Source organism: Candoia aspera, chromosome 6 (assembly GCF_035149785.1).
Source record: "Candoia aspera isolate rCanAsp1 chromosome 6, rCanAsp1.hap2, whole genome shotgun sequence".
Taxonomy (NCBI): Eukaryota; Metazoa; Chordata; class Lepidosauria; order Squamata; family Boidae; genus Candoia; species Candoia aspera.
Window position 1 is genome coordinate 99,498,225 of NC_086158.1, and position 20,512 is coordinate 99,518,736.

The following is a 20,512-nucleotide window of genomic DNA, read 5'->3' on the forward strand; positions in this document are numbered from 1 at the left end:
GCCTAAAGCAGAGATTTGCAGCTGTTTCTGGGCCACAGCTGGACTCAGAAACCCCTCGAGTGAGGCAAGCAGGGAACAACATTTATATCCAACACCAAATATTGTTGCTTAGTGTGATTCTAAGCAAGGCTGATACGATGAATGGACTTTTGCACAAAGGTTAATTTATGTCATCGTTTGAAATATTACAGAACAGGGATGTTGTTTCAATGACAGCGTATTTGGTACGTAGCTAAGAAGCCTAAGCAAAATGCACTGCACCATTCCAGCCTTTTTGTATAAATAAAAGCATGGAGTTTAGGAGCTACTCCCTTTCTGTTACTACTAGGAGGAGCTTTGTTTAAGAGTGGATTTGTAATCAGGACTGGTTACTCTTGCCAGTTGTCTGGAATTGTTTGAAATGTGTGTTAGACACTCATGGCCATGTTTTCTTTTGGCAGTCTGTGATTGTGAAAAGTGTTGAGCGAAATGCCTTAAATATGTATGAAGCACGGAAGTGTCTCCTGGGTCTGGAAAGCAGTGGCATTGCCGTAGCAACAAGCCCGCCCCCCATCTCTTGCCCGGTTGGCCTCTCTTGTCCTGGCTTGGACATCTTGACCTCAGCTGGCCTCGGACTAACTGGACTTGGTACAATCTACAACCCTCCCTAATATTTTGTAGCCTCTTCAGAATGAGCTGTATTAACCATGTGCTTTCAAGGTTTAAGGATTTATTTTAAAAGCAGGCTGAACAACAGCTTGTACATGCAAGCTTATGTTGGTGGGGCAGGTGTTTTCTTTCTTGTACATAAGAAAAGACAATAATGGAAGAAAAGCCTCTGTTTAATTGATGAGGGGAAATGGAAGAAATTAAGGAAGATACAGGAAATAGAAGTCATGTGAGGGGAAGATTTTTAGAGGTAGGGGGGTTGTCAGCAATAAGGGAAGAACTGCAGTCATGGACGCTGAGATATAATTATTGGGCTAGGTGGCCAAGGGATTTCTGAATAAAGCATGCAATGCATTGGCGGCCTCTTTCCAAGGTAGGCTGTTGACTGCACATCTTTGGAGAATAGAGCAGAGAGAGACCAGAAGGCCAGGAAACCCCATTTTTAGTTAGGGGCAGCATCCAAGGGAAGTAGGCATCCTGGCCACCTACAGTAGAGCAGGTCTTCTTTGAATGTTTTCATTGTCCACCAGAACAGTAAAACCACTCATTTAGTTTTGAATTGGTCTGAAAAAGCATTGGTTGTTCATCTACAGACATGTGAAATATCTCATTTGGGTTTTGTTTTTTTTGCAGGTCTCTTGGGTCCAACCACTTTATCTGTCAACACATCCACCCCCACAAACTCCCTCCTAAATGCTCTTAATAGTTCTGTTAGTCCTTTGCAGAGTCCAAGTTCAAGCACCCCAAGTCCAACTCTCTGGGCTTCATCAATTGCTAATACAAGCACTACAGGTTGGTATAAGGTGCATTTGGGGTTTAAATTTTAGACATTTTAAACAGAGAAATCTAGCAGTCTTAAGCCTACAGAACAGATGTGGGACCAGGACATTAAAATGATGCCTCTATTTTAATTCTATCCCATTATTGTAAAATGGGATCATCTGACTCCTTGTGACTTCTTGATGAGCACAGAGTGTGCCTGGGCCATTTCGTTTCCCTGTTGTTTGTGGTCAAGCACATGCTTTGCATCCAGAAGTTCCCAGGTTCAGTCCTTGGCATTTCAAGGAACCAAGTGTAAAAAAAGCTGTGCCAGAGTCTAAGAGAGAAGCTGCCAGCCAGAGAAGGTAGTACTGGGTTAGTTGGATCATATTCTGTGCAATCTCGCTCTGCTGAATTGTGAGTTAACTTTCTGCTTAGGTCTTTAGGCATCTTCAGCATCAGCAGAAACGAGGCAGAGTAATGAGATAGATCTTCCAACATTTTCTTCCAGGTTTCTCTGCTATTCCTCACCTGATGATGCCACCTACTGCACAAGCCACATTAACCAGTATATTGTTGTCAGGAGTGCCAAACTATAGTCAAAACACACCATCTCCCCCTCCCGGCTTAACTCCTGTTGATATTCATGTTAATGGCATGCAAGTGGAAAACAAGAAAAACCCAACGTCGTTAAATGGTCATGTAAAGGTAAACAAAAGGCTGTAATCCTAAGCATGTTTCCTGGAGAGTAAATCCCAAGGAACTAAGCAGAGTTTTCTTTTGAGTACACTTTGCCCAGTACTGTGTAATCAGCTTATATCAAAATGGAAAAGTATCGCTTATTTTTAATTGAGCTTAAATACTGGTGCACTTTACTTGGCAACAGTACAAAAATGATTTGCTGCTACCTTCTATGGGATGTTCCTTTTTCAGTGGAACTTAACCAGGATAGTTCCTTTTGAGGGGAGATGGGCGATGATAGAAATGTGAATAATAAATAAATGAATGAATAAATGAATAAATAAATAAATAAATAATCTTCTGTTAGGGGCTTTGCGTATCATAACATTAGAAATTCTGGCTTCTCCGGGTGTGAAAACAGTCACGATTGTAGTTTTCTTGCCACGTGGCAGAGGCTCTCCGAAATCATAGGAAATTGTAGAATGTTTCCATTAATTGATAAAATTGGTATCCTGAAATTTCATTTTTCAACAATGCCAAAGCGAATGCCAATGCAATTAAACAATTAGTAAGGAATTATTCAACGAAGCCTATAAAACACATATTTAAAACCGTAAGCCTGGTTTCAAGTATATGGTTTAACATTCTGTAAACCCAGAACAGCAGTCCTCTCCATGGGCCCGCAGCAGAGCCAGGAGCCAAACAGATGTTGTCCACTAGTGTCAAAAACTTATTTAAACACTGTCCCTCCTACCAAAGGTCCACGTGTGTTTCCTCAACCTGCCTAATTTTGTGTTCAACCAATCTGGCAGAAAAAAGAGATTTCTCACGGACAGACTTGGTGTAACTGTTAGAAGAACACACAACTAGAAGCAACGTGATCAAAGCCTTCTAGGAATTAAAGTCATTCTTCAAGATTCATTTCAGTTCATCTGTCCCTGTCTAGATAATAAAGTGGGCATGAATCGGTTGCCAAGTCAGTGTGTGAGGTTCTCAATGGTTCCCGTAAAGCCCGCAGAGGCACAGTTGGTGGGCTGCAGTCATAAAAGTCAAGTGAAAGTGCCCACCTTGATAAGTCACCAATATATATGTCTAATACAGATGATTCAGTTCTATGAGGAAATGTGAAATGCTATTTTTTTAAAAAAAAAATCTCGTTCCTAAGTGTCCACAGACAGGAGGGGTAGGAATAAAATTATTATATCCCCTATTCATACTTTTTTGCAGGGTTAGAGAGGTGTTAAGTAATCTGCTGATTGAGGTCCTTAATGGACTTTTTTTTTCAAAGTCTAAGATGATTAAATGTAGGTTAACATACTGTTCCAGACCTCAACTATGAAGTATCCTGCACTCTCTGCCACAGCTCTTGGTGAAAACGTATTAAGTTCAAACCACAGTGATCCTTCCCGGACGATGGGTAGCCATAATGCCTCCGAACAAGTGACAGCCAAGACAAATACTGGCGAAGGTATAACCCAAAGTACCGTTGTGTGCTTAACGTTGCATCATCTCTGCACTGTAGGAGGGCAGCACAACCCCTTGGGCTAAAAGTTTCATGTTAAGAAGGCTGGTGAATCGTTTTCAAGGCCAGCTGAGTATTTCCGCTCTAAAAGTTGAAAAGTACCCAAGACCATAAGGCAGGGCAGCCTGTTTAGATCAGCTAAATGCTGACACGATGCTCACAATCAAATGTCGAAAACGTTCCTAAAATGTCGCTGTGCGTTGCCCAAATGAATTTCTTGGTGGTTTGGTTCAGAATAACAACGAACCATAACGGGCTGATACAAATACGTTCATGTGAACAGCATACAATGTTTTCCCTTTGAACTGGGCCAGGAACACTGCCAAAAAAAGGGGAGCTGTATACAGAGCTTTGCATTTTATTTTTGTTAATTCCATTTTTAAACAGTGGAGGTAGTCTTTCATAGCAAAATTGTTGTCCGTGTCTTTTAATATATGGCCTCAATATGTGACTCAATACATTTTTCTTAAATATATGATTCTTTGCCTGTTCCTGTGTTAATAAAGCCTAGTTATTTCAGTCCTAGAAAACATCTGGGTCCCAGGTAGTGAGTAGTTTGTTATAAAATGCTCCAGGCCAGCTGAAAAAGGAGGAACTCCCAAGCCCGTTTAGCCAGGACAGTTTGTCTTTTGGTGAAGTGGAAGCCTTGTGTTGTCATCCCCCAAATTCCACATGTGCCTACCAGCTGATGACCTCTGACTTAGCTCATCCCTGTTGGGAGTCATTCTTTCACATGCGCAAATTCACTGCCGTTGGCTTTTTGCAGGTTGCAATGACGCTTTTGTGGAAGTGGGTATGCCCAGAAGTCCTTCGCATTCTGCAAATGCCAGTGATCTGAAGCAGATGATGAGCACCTCCAAGCAGCCCTGTGCAAAGAGGCAGACCGTAGAATTATTGCAAGGCACCAAAAATTCTCATTTACAGTATGTATTATTTATAAATAGAAGATTGTGCAAAGTGCAGAGCGGTTTAATGTGTTTTCTGTATGGTGGTTGTGTTAATAAAAAACACTGTTCATCACACATCCGTGGAGGGAGCTTCAGATCCAACCTAGGCAGCTCAACCAGCATTATCTTGCATCATCTCTTGATGATTTTCATTGGGCTCATGTGCTTTTCCCCATCATAACTGGGCTACTTCTACTGCATTAATATTATCCTTTCCTCAGTACTAACATCCCCAACATTGTAAGCCTGGTTTGCTGGGCTGTGAGAATAATTCTGGCAAAGACCTGCATAATGTGTGATGAGCTATCAACTTCTTTGATTTATCATTGGTCTCTTACCTATCACTCTTGCTCCCTCTGAGAAAATTAGTGGCGTGCTGCATTTTGGTCAAGGCTTCAGTTATTTGTAAGCATCTTTATTTTCCTTTCCAAATTCCTGCTGATGTGGGTCATGCTTCATAGTGGAGAGTCTGTTTGGGAGAGTGTAAAATGTAAAAGATTTCACACTACTGACTCTGAGGGAGAGTTCCGGGGGGGCGGGGGGAGGAACTGCGTCCTCTTTTCCTCTCTGGGGTGGGCCTCCCATTGCTTAATGAATGGCTGCAGCGGTGGGACTGCAGGTATCCAGTAAGGTGATTCACCCAGCAGCATTCCCAGCTCTCTTCGTATCCCAAGGCAGACAAACAAACAGATCAAAAGAATGGAATTGATTGTAGCCGTGGTTCCCAGGGCCTGCTTCAAAAAATAAAATCTAGATGTGTTTCAGAGAGAATGTCTTCCCTCTTTAGCTGTTATGGCAGCCTCAACAGTCAACCAAAGGAGAGAAGCATCAGCCCCTAGGTTGGGTCAGGTTGGAACGACACGGCTTTGCCCCTTGGCTTGTGAGAGGATTCGGGATAGAAGAGTGGGAATCCTTACCATTGTTTCCCAAAGAGGCCTCCCTGTGCATGGGAAACAAGCTGTGGAGAAGGCGAAGATGACGAAGACGAAGAAGAAAGTTATGTAAGAGAGATCCAAGATGATCTCTAGCCCATGGAATGAAGTTAACCATGGTCTTTTGGAAGTCCTATCTGTTAGGGTTTTGTTTTGTTTTTTTAAATTAGGCTAGGAAACAAACACTTTTTGGTCCATGAAGTGCTATGTATTATTTCTCAGTAGCATTTGGATGTTTTAGAGCTAGGAGAGGAAATGTTGGTTTCTGGAAGTAGGTCAAGCTTCAGCCGCACTTCAGGATGGCTTTTCTGCAGTGTGGCTGCCTGAAGCAAACACCAGCGGCTCGCTGAAAAACTGAGCTGATGTTCTGAAGAAACGAGCACTGCCTCGAGAGTGTGCTAATTGGTCTTGTCCTTCAGTAGGCCATTTGTGTGAAATCTAGTTGCATTGCTTCATCGATCCCAGTATTTCTCAGCCTTGGCCACTGGAAGATGGGTGGCCTTCAACTCCCAGAATTCCCCAGCCAGCATAGGGAATTCTGGGAGTTGAAGCCACCCATCTTCCAGTGGCCAAGGCTGAGAAACACTGGTCTATCCTGTCTCATCATCAAAACCATAAATTGTAAGTTCCATCTCTTTTTTAAAAGAAAACATGTGTTTTTGCAGCCCGGGGGAGAGGTTGCTGTCGGATTCGGAACTGAGTGCCTCAGAGACCACGGTGGCTGACAAAAAGGCACCGGGAAGTGAACGAGCAGCTGAGAGGGCGGCCGCCGCGCAGCAGAATTCGGAAAGAGCACACCTTGCCCCGCAGTCTACGTATGTGAACATGCAGGTATTGACGGCCTCCAAGGGTGGACTTCAGCCCTGGGAAATGCTGCTGGGGAGCTGTGCCTTCCGCAGTTAATAATGCCTCGTCCCTGGTAAATATAGCGAATACGGCTGGGCGGTGCCTTGGCTTCAGCTGTGTAAAGGCGCTTCAGAGGGTGTGTGGATGCATTTACATAAGTACAGGTAGTCCTCACTTAACAACCACAATTGGGACCAGAATTGTGGTTGCTAAGCAAAGCGGCCATTAAGCAAATCCACCTGATTTTACGACCTTTTTGTGGCAGTGTTAAGTGAATCACGCAGTTCCCCATTGATTTTGCTTGCTAGAAGCCAGCCGGGAAGGTCAAAAATGGCGATCACATGACCACAGGATGCTGCGACGGTCATAAATGCAAACTGGTTGCCAAGCACCCAAACTGTGATCATGTGACTGCAGGGACACTACGACAGTCATAAGTGTGAGGGCAGGTCATAAGTCAGTTTTTTCAGCACTGTCATAAGACTGAACCATCAGTAAATGAATGGTTGTTAAGCGAGGACTACCTGTACAGGCTAGTGCACCAACTGCGCACCCTTCTTGTGCCAGTTGGACGTAGTGAGAGTCACCCATGCTGTCTCAAAACCCATCTCAATGTCCACAGTCAGCTTTATGCGTGGCTTCCCTTGAAATGTCACCGGAAATAGCACTTGGTGCAACAGGTGAAAGGCAGAGGGAGATTGTGAAAGGCCTGGACTGAAGGCTCTCTTGGGCACAGTTTAAGGGACTGGTGATCAGTGGGACCTCCCCTCCCACTCCGAAACTGCCTGGTTGTCCATTTTAGCAGCAGGACGTCTGGCGATCCCCTGCTGCCAGGTGGTACCCAGGCCACAGGAAGGTGGTTAAAAACACATCTCTTCTGCCAAGCTTCTACTTGTGAACGACTTGAACAACTGGCTTTAATTGAATCTTGCTGGGGTTTATACTTCATTTTTTTGTAATTGTGGTAAACTACCTTTGAGTGTTAAAATACACAGAACAGTGGGGTAAATCCAGCGCTAAATAAATATAAAATAAACATAAAATTAAAACTGAAAGGAGAGAGTAAAAGAAAATAAAGGTAGAATCTTTATCAAGTTGAGGCTTGCTCCTTGAATGTAACTTCATGGAGATGTCTTCTTGGGAAGAGCTTGCCATTGCCTTGTTCCCCATTTTAAAAAAAATTTCCAATCTAGCCTACAGCCCCTCAGGTTTCATGGTCATTCAGGAATATAGATACGATCCTGCTCCACTTTTGGAGATCCATCAAGGTTAGCCCGATGTTGCCACCCAGCTGGGCAAAAGAAAAAAGGGATGGCTAAATCCTGTTCCATTCTACTAACACTTTTGATACGAATGCAAGAAGAGCTTTTATTCAGAAGTGTTCAAGAAGCCCTTTGCAAAACTAAGATAGCACATGTGGCTCGGACCTTACACAGTGAAGTTTAATGGTGTGGAGAGGGGTGTGGAGAGGGGTGTGCTGGCATTCCAGAAACCTTTAAATGCTTTTCCCCGTGTGGTTGTGCTTGTAACCACTTGGTCTCCCAAGGAAATGGGGTGAACTTGCAGGATATCGAGGGGCATTGTACAGCAAGACACAATGCACAGGCCTGTTTGAGGCTTCTGGGGCGGGACCGAGATTGCACTCTGTGCATTGTACTGGTACAAACAGCATCAGAGATTTATGGATTGCTCGTCCAGTGGATCTGCCATCTGAACATTCCCAATACTTTGAAACTGGATTGCTGATACTCCCAGCTTTTCCCCCAGTGGTAATTACAGCCCTAATTAGCTAGTTTTAAATGGAGGTTTTAAGTATATCAAAAGTTCGTTGGACTGCTGGCACATTGTTGGGTGGTGCTAAGCATTCCTCCTAGACGAAGCTATGGACCCCAATCAAAATCTTTGTGGCTTGTGGAGCGGAGGGTTGGCGTGACCTTTAGCAAGGGCGGTGATTAAGTGGCATTCTCTGTGTTTTGTGTTTAGGCATTTGACTACGAACAGAAGAAGCTACTAGCAACCAAAGGTATGTGGGACAACTGTGACTTGCAGTATGTATCTGTTTGTCAGCAGAGCGATGGACGGGGTTCTGCTTCCCCGCCCCCTGCAATCCATTCCCTTCTGCTCTCGGCTTGGGCTGCGGTCGTTGCTGAAATGGAGAAACGGTAGCTTAGACACCACGTTTCGCAACCCCACTTTTCTTTGTTTCTTTTCTCTCCCTTTCAAGGCGTCTGGAGTTCCATTTTCTGAGCAAACAGGGTCAATTTTTAACTTCTTGACTCTGATGCCCTTTTTGGGGGGCAGGTGATCCGAATAGCGGGCCTGCCTGTTGCAGGACTATTCCTGTTTCTATTTGCATTTTCTGTGTGCAAAAGGCACAGGAATTAGGCGTGACCGCATGAGCTTTTCTCTCGTGTTAAGCAGGGCATATCCTTGTCTTACGGCACCTGGGAGGGTTGAAGGCTTTGTGCATGCTTATGCGACACCCACAAGACAAACGGGGTTTCGTGCCGACCTTTCTCCGTTCAGCTGGCACAGTTGGTATATGTGTGCATCAGCATACTGGATGTATCTCTGACTCACTGAAAAGACATAGGGAAGACTCATGGAAGCCATAGAAAGATGCAGTGGGCCTGCAAGAAAATGACGCACGCTGGAGTGTGGCGTTCCGGCTGCCACTGAGGCACTCCTCCTTCAACCCCTAGAGCCATCGTGATTCAGGAATGGTGTGATGTACATCATGCTCTCTGCGTACAAATTTAACAGTTATGCAATCCAACTGGCACAAATTGCGTTAGTGCAATGGCATTATGACCCGTTTGATGTCATTCTTGTGTCATTGTGGCTCTAGCAGGTGCCTCAAGGACTGTCATTAGGTTTTCTGTTTCTTTTCTGGTCTGCAGCCATCAAATATAACTAGGTAGCCTCCATTTTGGGGAGTGCCACAAGTTGCAGGTTTTAACCACTTGGTTTTTGAAAAGTTTTTTTTGGGGGGCAAACATATGAATTCTCCTTCATTTATAACACACAATTTCATCCTTTATTTAACCGCGTGTCAACTAGCAAAATCTTTCCCACCAAACGTTTGCTTGGTAGCCTACTCCCATGCTTCTGAACTTGGTCTCTACAGGTAGTCCTCACTTAATGACCACAATTGGGACTGGCATTCCAGTTGCTAAGTGAAGCGGTCATTAAGCGAATCTGACCCGATTTTGTGACCTTTTTGAGGCAGTTGTTAAGCAAACCACATGGTTGTTAAGCGAATCACATGGTTCCCCATTGATTGTGCTTGCCGGAAGCCAGCTGAGAAGGTCGAAAATGGTGATCACATGACTGGGACACTGCAACGGTCATAAATGTGAACTGGTTGCCAAGCACCCAAATCGTGATCACGTGACCGCGGGGATGCTGCGACTGTCGTAAGTGCGAATACGATATAAGTCGGTTTTCTCAGCACCGCTGTAAGTCCGAGCCATCACTAAACAAATGGTTGTTAAGCGAGGACTACCCGTACTTCTCACTTGAAATTGAGATGGGGAAAAAAAACAGCAAAAAACCCCTCACTGAGTTCCCTTTTTTCTATTGAAAAAGGTCGTGCCACATTCTATGTTTGGAATAAGTAAATAAATAAATAAGTTCTGTTCTACTTCTGAAGATTTCTGTCTCCTGAAACTTCAGAGCTACCGTTGTGGCGGGTATATGCCCTCCAAACCTTTCTCTCAATGTAATCTATAGGAATCGATTTAGTTTGTGTGGGTGAATGAATGGGTGTGCAACGCGTACATGTGTAGAAATACATACACGCACACACCAGGCCACCTCACGTATTAACGTAATCTTCTCTTGCCACACGCTCAGAAGTATAGACTGAAATATGAAGTGACCCTAGCAAGTTTAAAAGATTTGGAAAGTGGTAAAAGTTGAGAGCAGAAAAATGTATGGATCTGAAGAGCCATGTGCATAAAGCGCTTTGGCTGCTCATTATCCAAAAAAAGGAGAGAAGGGGGGGGAGAGAGAGAGAATACGGATCCTTATAAATATGCTTTCTGTCACCTTTAAGCTATGTTGAAAAAGCCTGTTGTTACGGAGGTGAGAACCCCCACGAACACGTGGAGTGGGCTGGGCTTCTCCAAATCGATGCCAGCAGAAACCATCAAGGAACTGAGAAGGGCTAACCATGTAGCCTACAAACCGTCCATGTCGACAACCTATGAGGTAAGTACAACTACAGGGTGTGTGTTCTGTATGAAGAAGAAATTGGAGCCTTTTGTGCGAACTCCAAGCGTGTCACGTCTGATTTTTGCTGCTGGGACTTCGGAGTCTCTTTGACAAAGTGCCTTGCGTGACTCCTCCAGGCCTCTGTTAAACTGTGGGTCCTACATTAACCTTTATTTGTCTGTTGTAAGAAACCGAAGGTGTAAAGAATCTAGGGAAGGACTTAGAAAACCAGGGTTGTGTCGATAGAGAAGAATAAAAGGACCTTGCTGGATCCATTTAATACACCTGTGGAGCTGTTCCTCTGTGACCATTCGTGTTCTCCAGCGTAGACACTACTGATCTCTTGCGGCTTTGCAGCAGCTGTCTAGTAAAATCCTTGCCATGTGGGGCTCCCCATCTGTAGCCTGAAGAGATGGTGAGGATGGCTTCCAATTAAAATGTATGCCCAGCTTGTCAGGAAAAGCACCTTCATGGCTTTTGGCTCTTTGAGGTGTGCAAATGAAACAATTTGAAGATGGGAAGGATTCAAGGCCTGGTGATTTCTAAAGAGGAAGAAGGGTGGGGAGATCCATCCCGGTGGAGAACGGACCCTGTTGCGCCTGTGCTTCTAGCAGCGAGATTAGATGACGTGACCGTGACATTTCTCTGGGAAGGGAGCGGGGTAGTATAAAGTTACCAAGCTCTAGTCCATGGCCGCAGTTTGGGTGAGGGGCAGGGGGCCTCCTGCTTCGCAGTTTGGGAACTTCTTCACTGTCTTCCTTCAGGGGAAATTGCCCCCTTCCTCTCAGGACCGCAAAACTCATTTGCCGGCAACAGCAGTAGAGGTTTTGTGTTATCTTCCGGCCATTTTACTTTTGTCTTTTTTTCCCCGTAGGAGTTTATCAGGAGACGAAAAAAATATAGCTGATTCTGAGTCATTTGGCAGTAGCCCCAGGACCAAACCACAGTCTGAGTTCTTTGCTCTGCAAGCTATTTCTTCAGAGACTCAGGCGTTCATTGTTTGTGCTACACATGAAACATTTGGGAAAAATAATAATAATAATAATGTTTTTAAAAGATGGATTGCATTGTTTTTCCTGCTTACATTGGGTTGTTTGCAGAATGTCCACCAGTCTTAGAAAATAACTTGTGTCAGAGTATTTAGCAACACTGGTTTTAAAAATGATCAGTCTGAGTTGTTTAAAAGTTGGGACAACCCAGCAGGACGCAGTGTGCCACTGATGGACGGTTAAAGTTAACCAAGCAAAAACACTGCTGCTTTGATCATGTTGAGCTTCGCAAATAATTCTTCATTTGTGCATGCCTTTACTTAAAGTAGGTAAGACTTCTCTGATAAGAATAATTTTTTAAAAAATTGCTCACGCATTCAAGCTTTTGGCAGCTATCCCTCGGTCCCTTGTTTTGTCGTCCAGTATTGAGTGCAAGTTCTGTTGTTGTTTTTACAGGAACTCTCATAGAGTTTCAAAGTACAGTTAAAATACCAAGGACAGAAAAGCTGGAATACAGAATTAAAAGAAAAACTAAAAAGTGCAGAAATAGCCGGAAAGAATAAGAAGGTGATTTCCAACCTTCTCCAACACAGATATAAATGCGTACTATATAAATCAATCTCTTACTCTTAAATAAACCTCAACTAACATTATTTCTATAAAACACCAATAATCTAATCATCAAAGCCCAAAATCAAAACTTCATTTTTTTCAGTTACAAGAAAACAGTCCAAAAGTGGTTTCCACGTAGAAACAAATCCAATCACGGTATTTTCTCCTATCAATGCTGTCAGTTTTGCCATCTGTGTCAACTCCATTAATTTCACCATCCATTCTTCCATTGCGGGAATTTGTGCATCTTTCCATCTTTGTGCATACAAAAGTCTTGCTGCTGTTATCACGTATAAAAGCAAAGTCCCATATTTTCTTTCAAGTTGTTGATCCATCAGCAGAAAGAGTGCAAGTCTTTCTGTTGATGGCCAGCAGTTTCTCAGAGCCTTTGGGGTCGGTTGTATGCTCAGATGCTCTTTACGCTTTAAAAAATTAAAGTCTGATAACGTTGCTCAGTATGTATGGTAGTGTGTTTGTTTTTCTGGCTTGGGAAGAATGGTGAGAGATGAATGTGAATTTTATTCTTCCTCAGACTTATCTTGAATATTGAAGCACAAATTTCCTTTTATAGAGCTCCTGTTTTTGCAGTAGAATTTAATGGGCTGATAGAGGAAGGGAGGCACCTGCAACCACCTCTTGTGGATGCCCCTGCCCCAAACCTTATTTGCACTGGAAGGAAAGGTCCCTTGGCCCCAGATGCTGATATGTGGGCATTGCTGTTCCCTCCTGGCGTGATCTCTGGTTCTCAAATTGAGAGTTTTAAATGGTTGAGTTGAATGGAACAATTGAAATGGTTTGGATGCTCCAGGAGATAAGCAGTAAGGGTGAAAGTGTGGATTTACAGGCAGCCATGTTAAGAGGACATGGACTTATCTTGAAGGAAACCTGAATACATATCAGCAAGAGAGCACAGATAAAATGATACTCTAAGGTTCTGCTTAGTCATTATTAAAGAAAGTAATCACATTCGTATTTCTTGGTCTAAGGCAGTGTTTCCCAACCTTGGCAACTTTAAGATGCATGGCCTTCAAGACCCAGAATTCTGGGTGTTGAAGTCCACGCATCTTAAAGTTGCCAAGGTTGGGAAACATTGGTCTGAGGCATGGATTGGGACACAGTTAACTTACCATTTAACCTACTGCAGCACAATTCCTAATTCACTAAACCAACAAAAAAGTCTTCTAAAGCTTTCCTTTCTTCTCAACATTGTTTCATAAACTACAGCTTTAAGGGGAGGGAGTAGGAAAGCAGCAAAGAGATGAACTGAACCATCCAGCCCACGTCCTGTAGTATGAAGTGGCTTATCAGGACAATAGCTATTCTGTTTCCTCCCTCCAACTTCCCAAAGCCCGTGGGACGGCTTCTCTACTGGGCTCACTGGCAGATGGGTTGCGCCATCGCTTTTGTGTTCTTGGGTAAGCCGAGACAGCATTTTCACCACCTGTTCTGGTCACCCTTCTTCCTGCAGGGCTCCTCGATGTCTCTCTCCTGCTCGAACAGCCGGGAACACCTGGGGAGTGGGAGTGACTCAGATAACTGGAGAGATCACAACGGCATTAGCCCTGCAGCTCCGGGGGACTTTGTTTCTTCCATGGGAAGCCCTAAGCGGAAACAAAAATCAAGTAAGGAGTTACTCTGTTGGTTTGGTCTAGTTTCTGATGCACAGCTAAGGGCTTGAATAAAATTTAGTTCCAGGTTGGTTTAGGCAAACAAAGATCAGTTTGTTGCATCAACCTATGATTATAAATGATAGAATGTCATATTAGAAACATTACACCAGTGTTTCTCAACCTTGGCAACCTGAAGATGTGTGGACTTCAACTCCCAGGATTGCCCATGCTGGCTGGGGAATTTTGGGAGTTGAAGACCACACATCTTCAAGCTGTCAAGGTTGAGAAACGCTGCATTAGACAGCTGGTGACACTTACGGCCCTGTGTCACATTTCTTCTCTCTATTCTGTCCTTGTTTCTTCTGCTTCATACCCGGATGTCATAACGCTATTTCCATTCTCCCAGGCCACCTCCCAAGAGATAGAAGTGGCTGGGGTGCACAAAACCAGCGTCCCCCACTTTTGTGATGGCATGTAATTTTTGCCTTCCTCTCACTGGTATTCTTTGTGTTCTGCTTCCATGAAAGCAAAAATGTAAAAGCTTGAGAATTCAACAGTGGGCGTAAATTCAAATCACTACTTCATAGTAGTTTCCATGCATTGTAACTTAAGCAGATGGGTGGGATTCTCCTTTAAGTGAATGCAAACTAACTAGAAGCTCAGAAGTATTTTCTCTTGAACTTCTAGGTGAGCATTATCTCAGCAGTAGCAACTACATGGATTGCATCTCCTCCCTGACAGGAAGCAACGGCTGTAACTTGAACAGTCTGTTTAAGGGATCTGACCTACCTGAGTTGTTCAGCAAACTGGGTTTGGGCAAATACACAGACATATTCCAGCAACAAGAGGTCAGTGTTTGAAAAAGGCACTATTGTTGTCATTGTTGTTGTTCTCTGTAGACTGTTTTGATTGCTTTCCAAACTAAATTGCTCCCATCTGCTGCACTTTCTCTGAAACGTCTATCAAGACCTTGGCTGTAGGAATAGACCAATTCTGCATTCCCAAACCACCTTCCGTTGCTCGCACTCAGACCTGAAAAGTAGCTCTCTGGAGGAATGAGAGTTTGATTTGCAGCATGGATGCCATTAGCAAGCCCGCTTGGGGAACACCAATAGGAAGAGGAAGGCTGGTGACCTAGGTAGTGTGAAGACTCCTGGCCATCAGGAAACGATCAGAAAGGGATGCCTTGATAGGAGTGCAGAAAAAGTACGGAATTTCCTGTGAATCTTCAGGCTGTGTGTTAATTCACTCAGTTGTATAGATACAAAGTTGTGTGGGTACTCCTTGTTCAGTGTTAGAGAAGTAGCTGAAACATTCTATTCCTATCATACATACATGTGATTCATAAGTGTGTGTGTGTATATACCAATCCCTGCTTGTGTGTGCTTGCATTTGCATGTGTGCACACGCACACACACACCAGAGGACAACATACCCCCACAAAAACAGGCAATAATAAAAGTTAACATTACTTGAATTAATGATTATTAATTAAAATTAGGAAACTCTTTTTAAGACACCTAAAAAATAGAGATCAAATCAGAATAAAGCATTCTTTAACAGAAAGCTTCTTCAAAAATTACATGTTTTTCAGCCAGTGCAATTTCATTAAATATCCAAAGAGAAATCAATTATCTAATATTTTGCAATACCAGCAGAACAATGAAATTAATTTGTTTGTGTTGCAGCGGTTCATCAGTTTTGGGAAATACAGACAATTAAATTACCAATAATTGCCAATTGGTAATTTTAAAACTTCTTCAGAAACTGCCATGAATAACTAAAAGGGGACTGCCTTTTAGAAATCAATGTATACTAATTCCCTTGCAACCACTCAGATGGGATCTAGAAATTTTCAACTGATATAAACTAATTTTAGAGCACAGTAACATCTCTGAATTGTTCTGGTAGCCAAGGTTTTATGACTCTCCAAAAGAGATTTGAAGGAATTCTGTGCCATGAAGAGTTCCAAAGTGATTCATCTAGTTAAGCTCTTAAATCCCCTCCTAGGATTTCTTCAGGCTTCCAAGAGAACCTGTTGCATTTGATATAAGAACGTCGTATACTGAGGATAGGTCCCTTTGACTTTAACATGGTTTGGATGTTGTTGTTACCACAGTAGCCATGATTACTCAGAACTTGGAGATAATGGTTTTGCTTCTTTCACGTGTGACGGATTTGTCTACAATGCAGCGGAATTTTTTTCTTCAGCCCAAGCCCTCTGCCCTCTCAGTGGAAGAGCACAAACAAACAAAGAAACAAATGGATTAATCTTGGCTATTGCGATGTGACTGTGTTGTGGTTTATTCTAGATTGATCTTCAGACATTCCTCACTCTAACAGATCAGGATCTGAAAGAGCTTGGGATTACTACTTTTGGCGCACGAAGGAAAATGCTGCTGGCAATCTCAGGTAAAGGCAAATTGCTACATCGTGTGCTTTGTAAAAATCACACCCCCCCTCTTTTTTTCCTTGGCTGAGTTCTTCTCATACACAGAATGCTGGATGTCTGTTTGCAGAAACTCAGCGTCCCCCTGTGCATAGTAATATCCGTACCCATCCCTATACTGCAAGCCTTAATCTCTCTCTCCTCCTCCGTCCACCCGCGTATCTGCTCAATGTGCGACCTGCTGATTTCACATTGAGTTACTTCTCGTGAGTGAGCTTAGGAGCTTTGCCAAGTATCAGCTGCCACAAGATTGGAACCAGGAGCTTCATGATGTCTGATCGCTACCCTGAGATTAACCTCTATAATGGCTCATAGTCCGGGGTGTGCAAAATCCCAAAACAGAGCCCATCCCTTATAGGCTTTCCCTGGAAGAAGCTGCTTTAGAAAGGCCAGGAATCTCATGGGCTGATTGCATCCCTCTTAAGTAAGCATCTTGTTGCCTCTTTCACCTTCAACCTGCCATTATCCAGAACGATTGTCTCAAGCTCCAGATGAGTCATGGCAGATCTCTTGCCTGCTCCTACCCAGATCCACCCTGCATTATTTTATATCTCGGAGGGACGTGCCTGCGTTCATTTGATTTGCATTTTCACTGGACTGTGAAACTGCAGAAATGTGTTTTCTCTTAGGTTGCATGGGGTTGCCAGATTTTAAATGGAAGCTTTTGTCCCCTCCCCAAACCCCTCCCCTCCCCCCCACAGAACTGAACAAAAACCGAAGAAAACTGTTTGACCCCTCCAATGTCCGGGCCTCGTTTCTGGAAGGCGGTGCCAGCGGAAGACTGCCCCATCAGTATCACTCGGACATTGCCAGTGTGAGTGGCCGTTGGTAGCAGGAAATGGAGGCTTTCATGGTGGACTTCACAAATCAATGGACGCGCAATCCTGTGGACCGTCATCACTGCACACCACCCTCTGCACATTGGGAGTTTAGGTATCAAGGGCCAAAGCCTCCTTTTTTGCACAATGTCATGTGCCGAACGAGAGGGAGTGAGGACATTTGTCTGTTTTTCCAAGCACCAAATGTGGATTATGCCTTACTCACGTAGATTGGACAGAATTTGCAATAATATGGGGGGAGGGTGCGTTTAGTATTTTATTACTTATAATAACTATATTGTATGCACTGAATGAATTTTTTTTTTACTTCTTTGGAGAGTGACGGGCAGGGGTGCCAGATGGGGGCTCATAGCTTGTGGTTTTTATCAAGGAAATTTCTGGTACTGCTTAATAATTAATTGAGGTCTTTCTGCACTTTATGTGTTCTGATTGCTTTTCCTGTGGAAATTTTTATTGTTTTCCTCTAATTTCCATGGGAAAAAAGATATTGTAGTGGCACTAATCCATGTTTGCCAGGTGCATTCCCACGATAGGTGAAAAGGCTCCCCATAAATGGTACGAGCAAGTTGAAATGTAGATGATGGTTTTCTTTGGACAACTGTAGGGAAATTTTCCATAATCAGGTCTACCAATATTAGTCTCCAACCTCACTTGGAAGGAAGTCTTAACGAAATATTTGCAACTGAGCTTGCACACTGTCAAAGGTGCAGTGAAAGACCAAAATGGACCTTGTTGCCATCACTAACCCTATTTAGCTGCTGCCTGTAATGCTAAACCTGATTTTAATGGTTATCTCAAAGCAAAGACTATTTTAGTATAAACTGCCACTAAAGGACACTTTATTTATAGCAAACGTCTTATTTTTTAGAATCTGTACACTTATAGTGCGTAAGAAATTAAACTGATCTACTAAAAAGTTTATGGTAGAGAATGGGAAGGGGTTCATGAAGCCGGACCTCCGGGCCCTTGTTCGTTTGACAGAGCATTAATTTCATTTGACAAGACAGCTCTGTTGTTGTTATTCCCAGAAGGATGTGGCTGGCGTGAGTCTCCGTGCACCCACTGAGATGTTCGTCAGGTACCTGCGTGACACCTGCCTTCTTGACTTAAGTTCATAATTGTCTGCCACGAACGCTTTGAGTTGGGCTATTTTCAAGACTCTGTGTTTGGGCGATCCCTGGAGAGAGTTCGTGGGACAACTTGGTGGGGCAAACAGTTGTGTTCTTATATTGTGAAAGGTCGAGGAATCTGATTATATTGTTCCTGTCAAATGACTTGGTGTAAATTTATGAAGGATAATATGAAGTGCCTCTCAGTGACGCAAAATGATGTTTCCAAACGTGAATTTGTCAATAGAAGGAAGACATTCCCATTGCATATATTGTGAATTACTTGTACTGTAATTTTTTTTATTTATGTACAGTGTACAAACTCTTTAGGGTGGAGGCAAACCACTCTTAAGAAAGGCATTAACAATTACCGTGGTGGTTTTTTTATATATGCAAGACAGGGGTGAGAAGTAGTTTTCACACTTTTTGTGGATATTCCTTTTTCTGTGATGAAGAAAACACAAAGGGAAGCTTAGAAAGGTAAGAGCGTAGTTGTAACATTTTGAAATAATCATCTGCTCCACATCAGAATTCATTTTAATCACATCCAGTGACATCTCAACAGCCTCTCATTCCTGCTGAAACAGCTGCTGATATTTCTCTGATTTTTGGAAAAACAGGGCCGGATTAGTACAGCTAGTGCTTTTTCTCAGTGTTGAATTGTGCATTACTCAAGAAACCAATTATTTTTTTCTCTTTTGATACATAGCCTGTACTTCAGATTGTACAAAACAGAGGTCCTGATATTTTCAAAGAATACTAATCTTTTATCAGGCAACCTCCCTTCAGTGGGAGTCTCTTTATTATGTTGCAAAGCAAAGCACTTGGGTTAGAAGTTCAGGACCTGGGGATATCAAGTGTTCCACCACAAATGGAAAACTAACTTTGTTTAATCTGTGCCAGACTTATTCAGATGAGGACTTGCACTCTTTCAGTTTACATTGAGACCCAGCCCACAATCCATCCCACTGGACATTTTTTCTCTCATGGAATTGTGCGTACTATTTCCTCCCCCCCCTCCCCCCCCAGTTTGGACTCAGATGGCCATGTGCTTTGATAGTACTACACTTGGAAGATGCATTGAAACTGCAGTGGTCTGCGCTGAAGCGAAGAATGTCTGAGATATAAGAATAACAACAGGCCCACACTTCCACAGGGACACCCCACACCCATAAACCACACTGGAAATGCAAACTTTCTCACTCTTTTGGATTCCACAAGAGGAAAAAATGGCAATGCGACGTTCGGTATTGTCAGTATTGTGTTATGCACAAAGAATACGGAAGCATTCGTTTTAAATTTTGTGCCTTTATAGCGACCAGTTATCTGTAAATATAGAGCAGATACAGATTGTATTTTGGGAGGGAAGGGATCCTTTTTAGTGATTTTTTTAAATAAATAAATAAAGTATGGAATTAAACGTTAAAAATGGAGAATTTCAAACTAATCAAATGTTACATGAAAGAATAAATTTATATAATCCTTGTTACATTGCTGATTAAATGAAGTCTGGTTTTGTTTGCAGACATTTACTAGCCAACATCATATTCTTTCTTAACTGGATTGATTGCCCTAAAGACAGCAAAAGTGATGCTGTTTACTTTTCCCTTAAGCTCAGACAGTGACTGTAAAGGGAAGATAGGAAGAACAGTGGGTTCTGAATCTGTTTTAATTTTATTTTATTTTTCTGGATTAAGGCATGTATCTTGTGAACCATGATCATGTCGCTATTTTTCTTTTGCAGTAGTGGTGTGGAGTCCCTGTGTTCAGTTCCTTCCCTTTTATGTATGCAGTCTACTGTTACCAAAACAGCTGGAGATGTTATGAGATCCCAAATTCCCAAATGCAGATGTGGGGATTGAATAATTGAACACCCCCTCTCTTCTTCCCCAAAGCCACCCTCTTCTGGAAAGTAGCCTTGCCAGGTTGACAATCTGAGCCTTATCCTTAATGTGCCTGTTTTGAGAAAGATAATTCATTATCTTTCATGCAACATAGCAAAACTTAAAATACAAGTAATGTTTTAGATATCTAAGCTGAATTTTAAAAAGAAGATTGATTTTCTGGACTCCATTGGTTTGGATCTCCATTGATTCTTGGGCAAAGATTCTGATGCCCTTTGGATGAGCTAATTAAAGTTTCTGCAGGTAACAAGTAATGCTGTGTGGTAAGCAGACACTTAAAGAAAAGACTATCCAACTGGAATGATTGTTTTTAAACAGCTGCTATAGAAGAATGACAGTTTGACATTTTATCCAGAGAAGGAAGGCCTGGATAGTGAAAAAGTACAGGCATCTCCTCCAGAAATACCAGCCCATAATGCCCAAAGACATAATGCCAGACCTTGAGTCACA

At 42.9% G+C, this 20,512-nt stretch overlaps 1 protein-coding gene across 1 annotated transcript in view; it reads left to right on the forward strand.

The window, feature by feature from the left end:
- The window catches only part of BICC1 (BicC family RNA binding protein 1), a 102,609-nt gene extending 82,948 nt beyond the window's left edge, over nucleotides 1-19,661 (forward strand). The window contains exons 10-21 of the mRNA XM_063307748.1: nucleotides 441-627; nucleotides 1,282-1,440; nucleotides 1,919-2,115; nucleotides 3,415-3,556; nucleotides 4,377-4,533; nucleotides 6,155-6,320; nucleotides 8,319-8,358; nucleotides 10,393-10,547; nucleotides 13,620-13,773; nucleotides 14,449-14,609; nucleotides 16,074-16,173; nucleotides 16,912-19,661. Coding sequence (XP_063163818.1) covers nucleotides 441-627; nucleotides 1,282-1,440; nucleotides 1,919-2,115; nucleotides 3,415-3,556; nucleotides 4,377-4,533; nucleotides 6,155-6,320; nucleotides 8,319-8,358; nucleotides 10,393-10,547; nucleotides 13,620-13,773; nucleotides 14,449-14,609; nucleotides 16,074-16,173; nucleotides 16,912-17,042 — 1,749 coding nt within the window. The 3' untranslated portion in view covers nucleotides 17,043-19,661. The remainder of the gene's footprint in view (nucleotides 1-440; nucleotides 628-1,281; nucleotides 1,441-1,918; nucleotides 2,116-3,414; nucleotides 3,557-4,376; nucleotides 4,534-6,154; nucleotides 6,321-8,318; nucleotides 8,359-10,392; nucleotides 10,548-13,619; nucleotides 13,774-14,448; nucleotides 14,610-16,073; nucleotides 16,174-16,911) is intronic.
- Nucleotides 19,662-20,512: the final 851 nt, after the last annotated feature.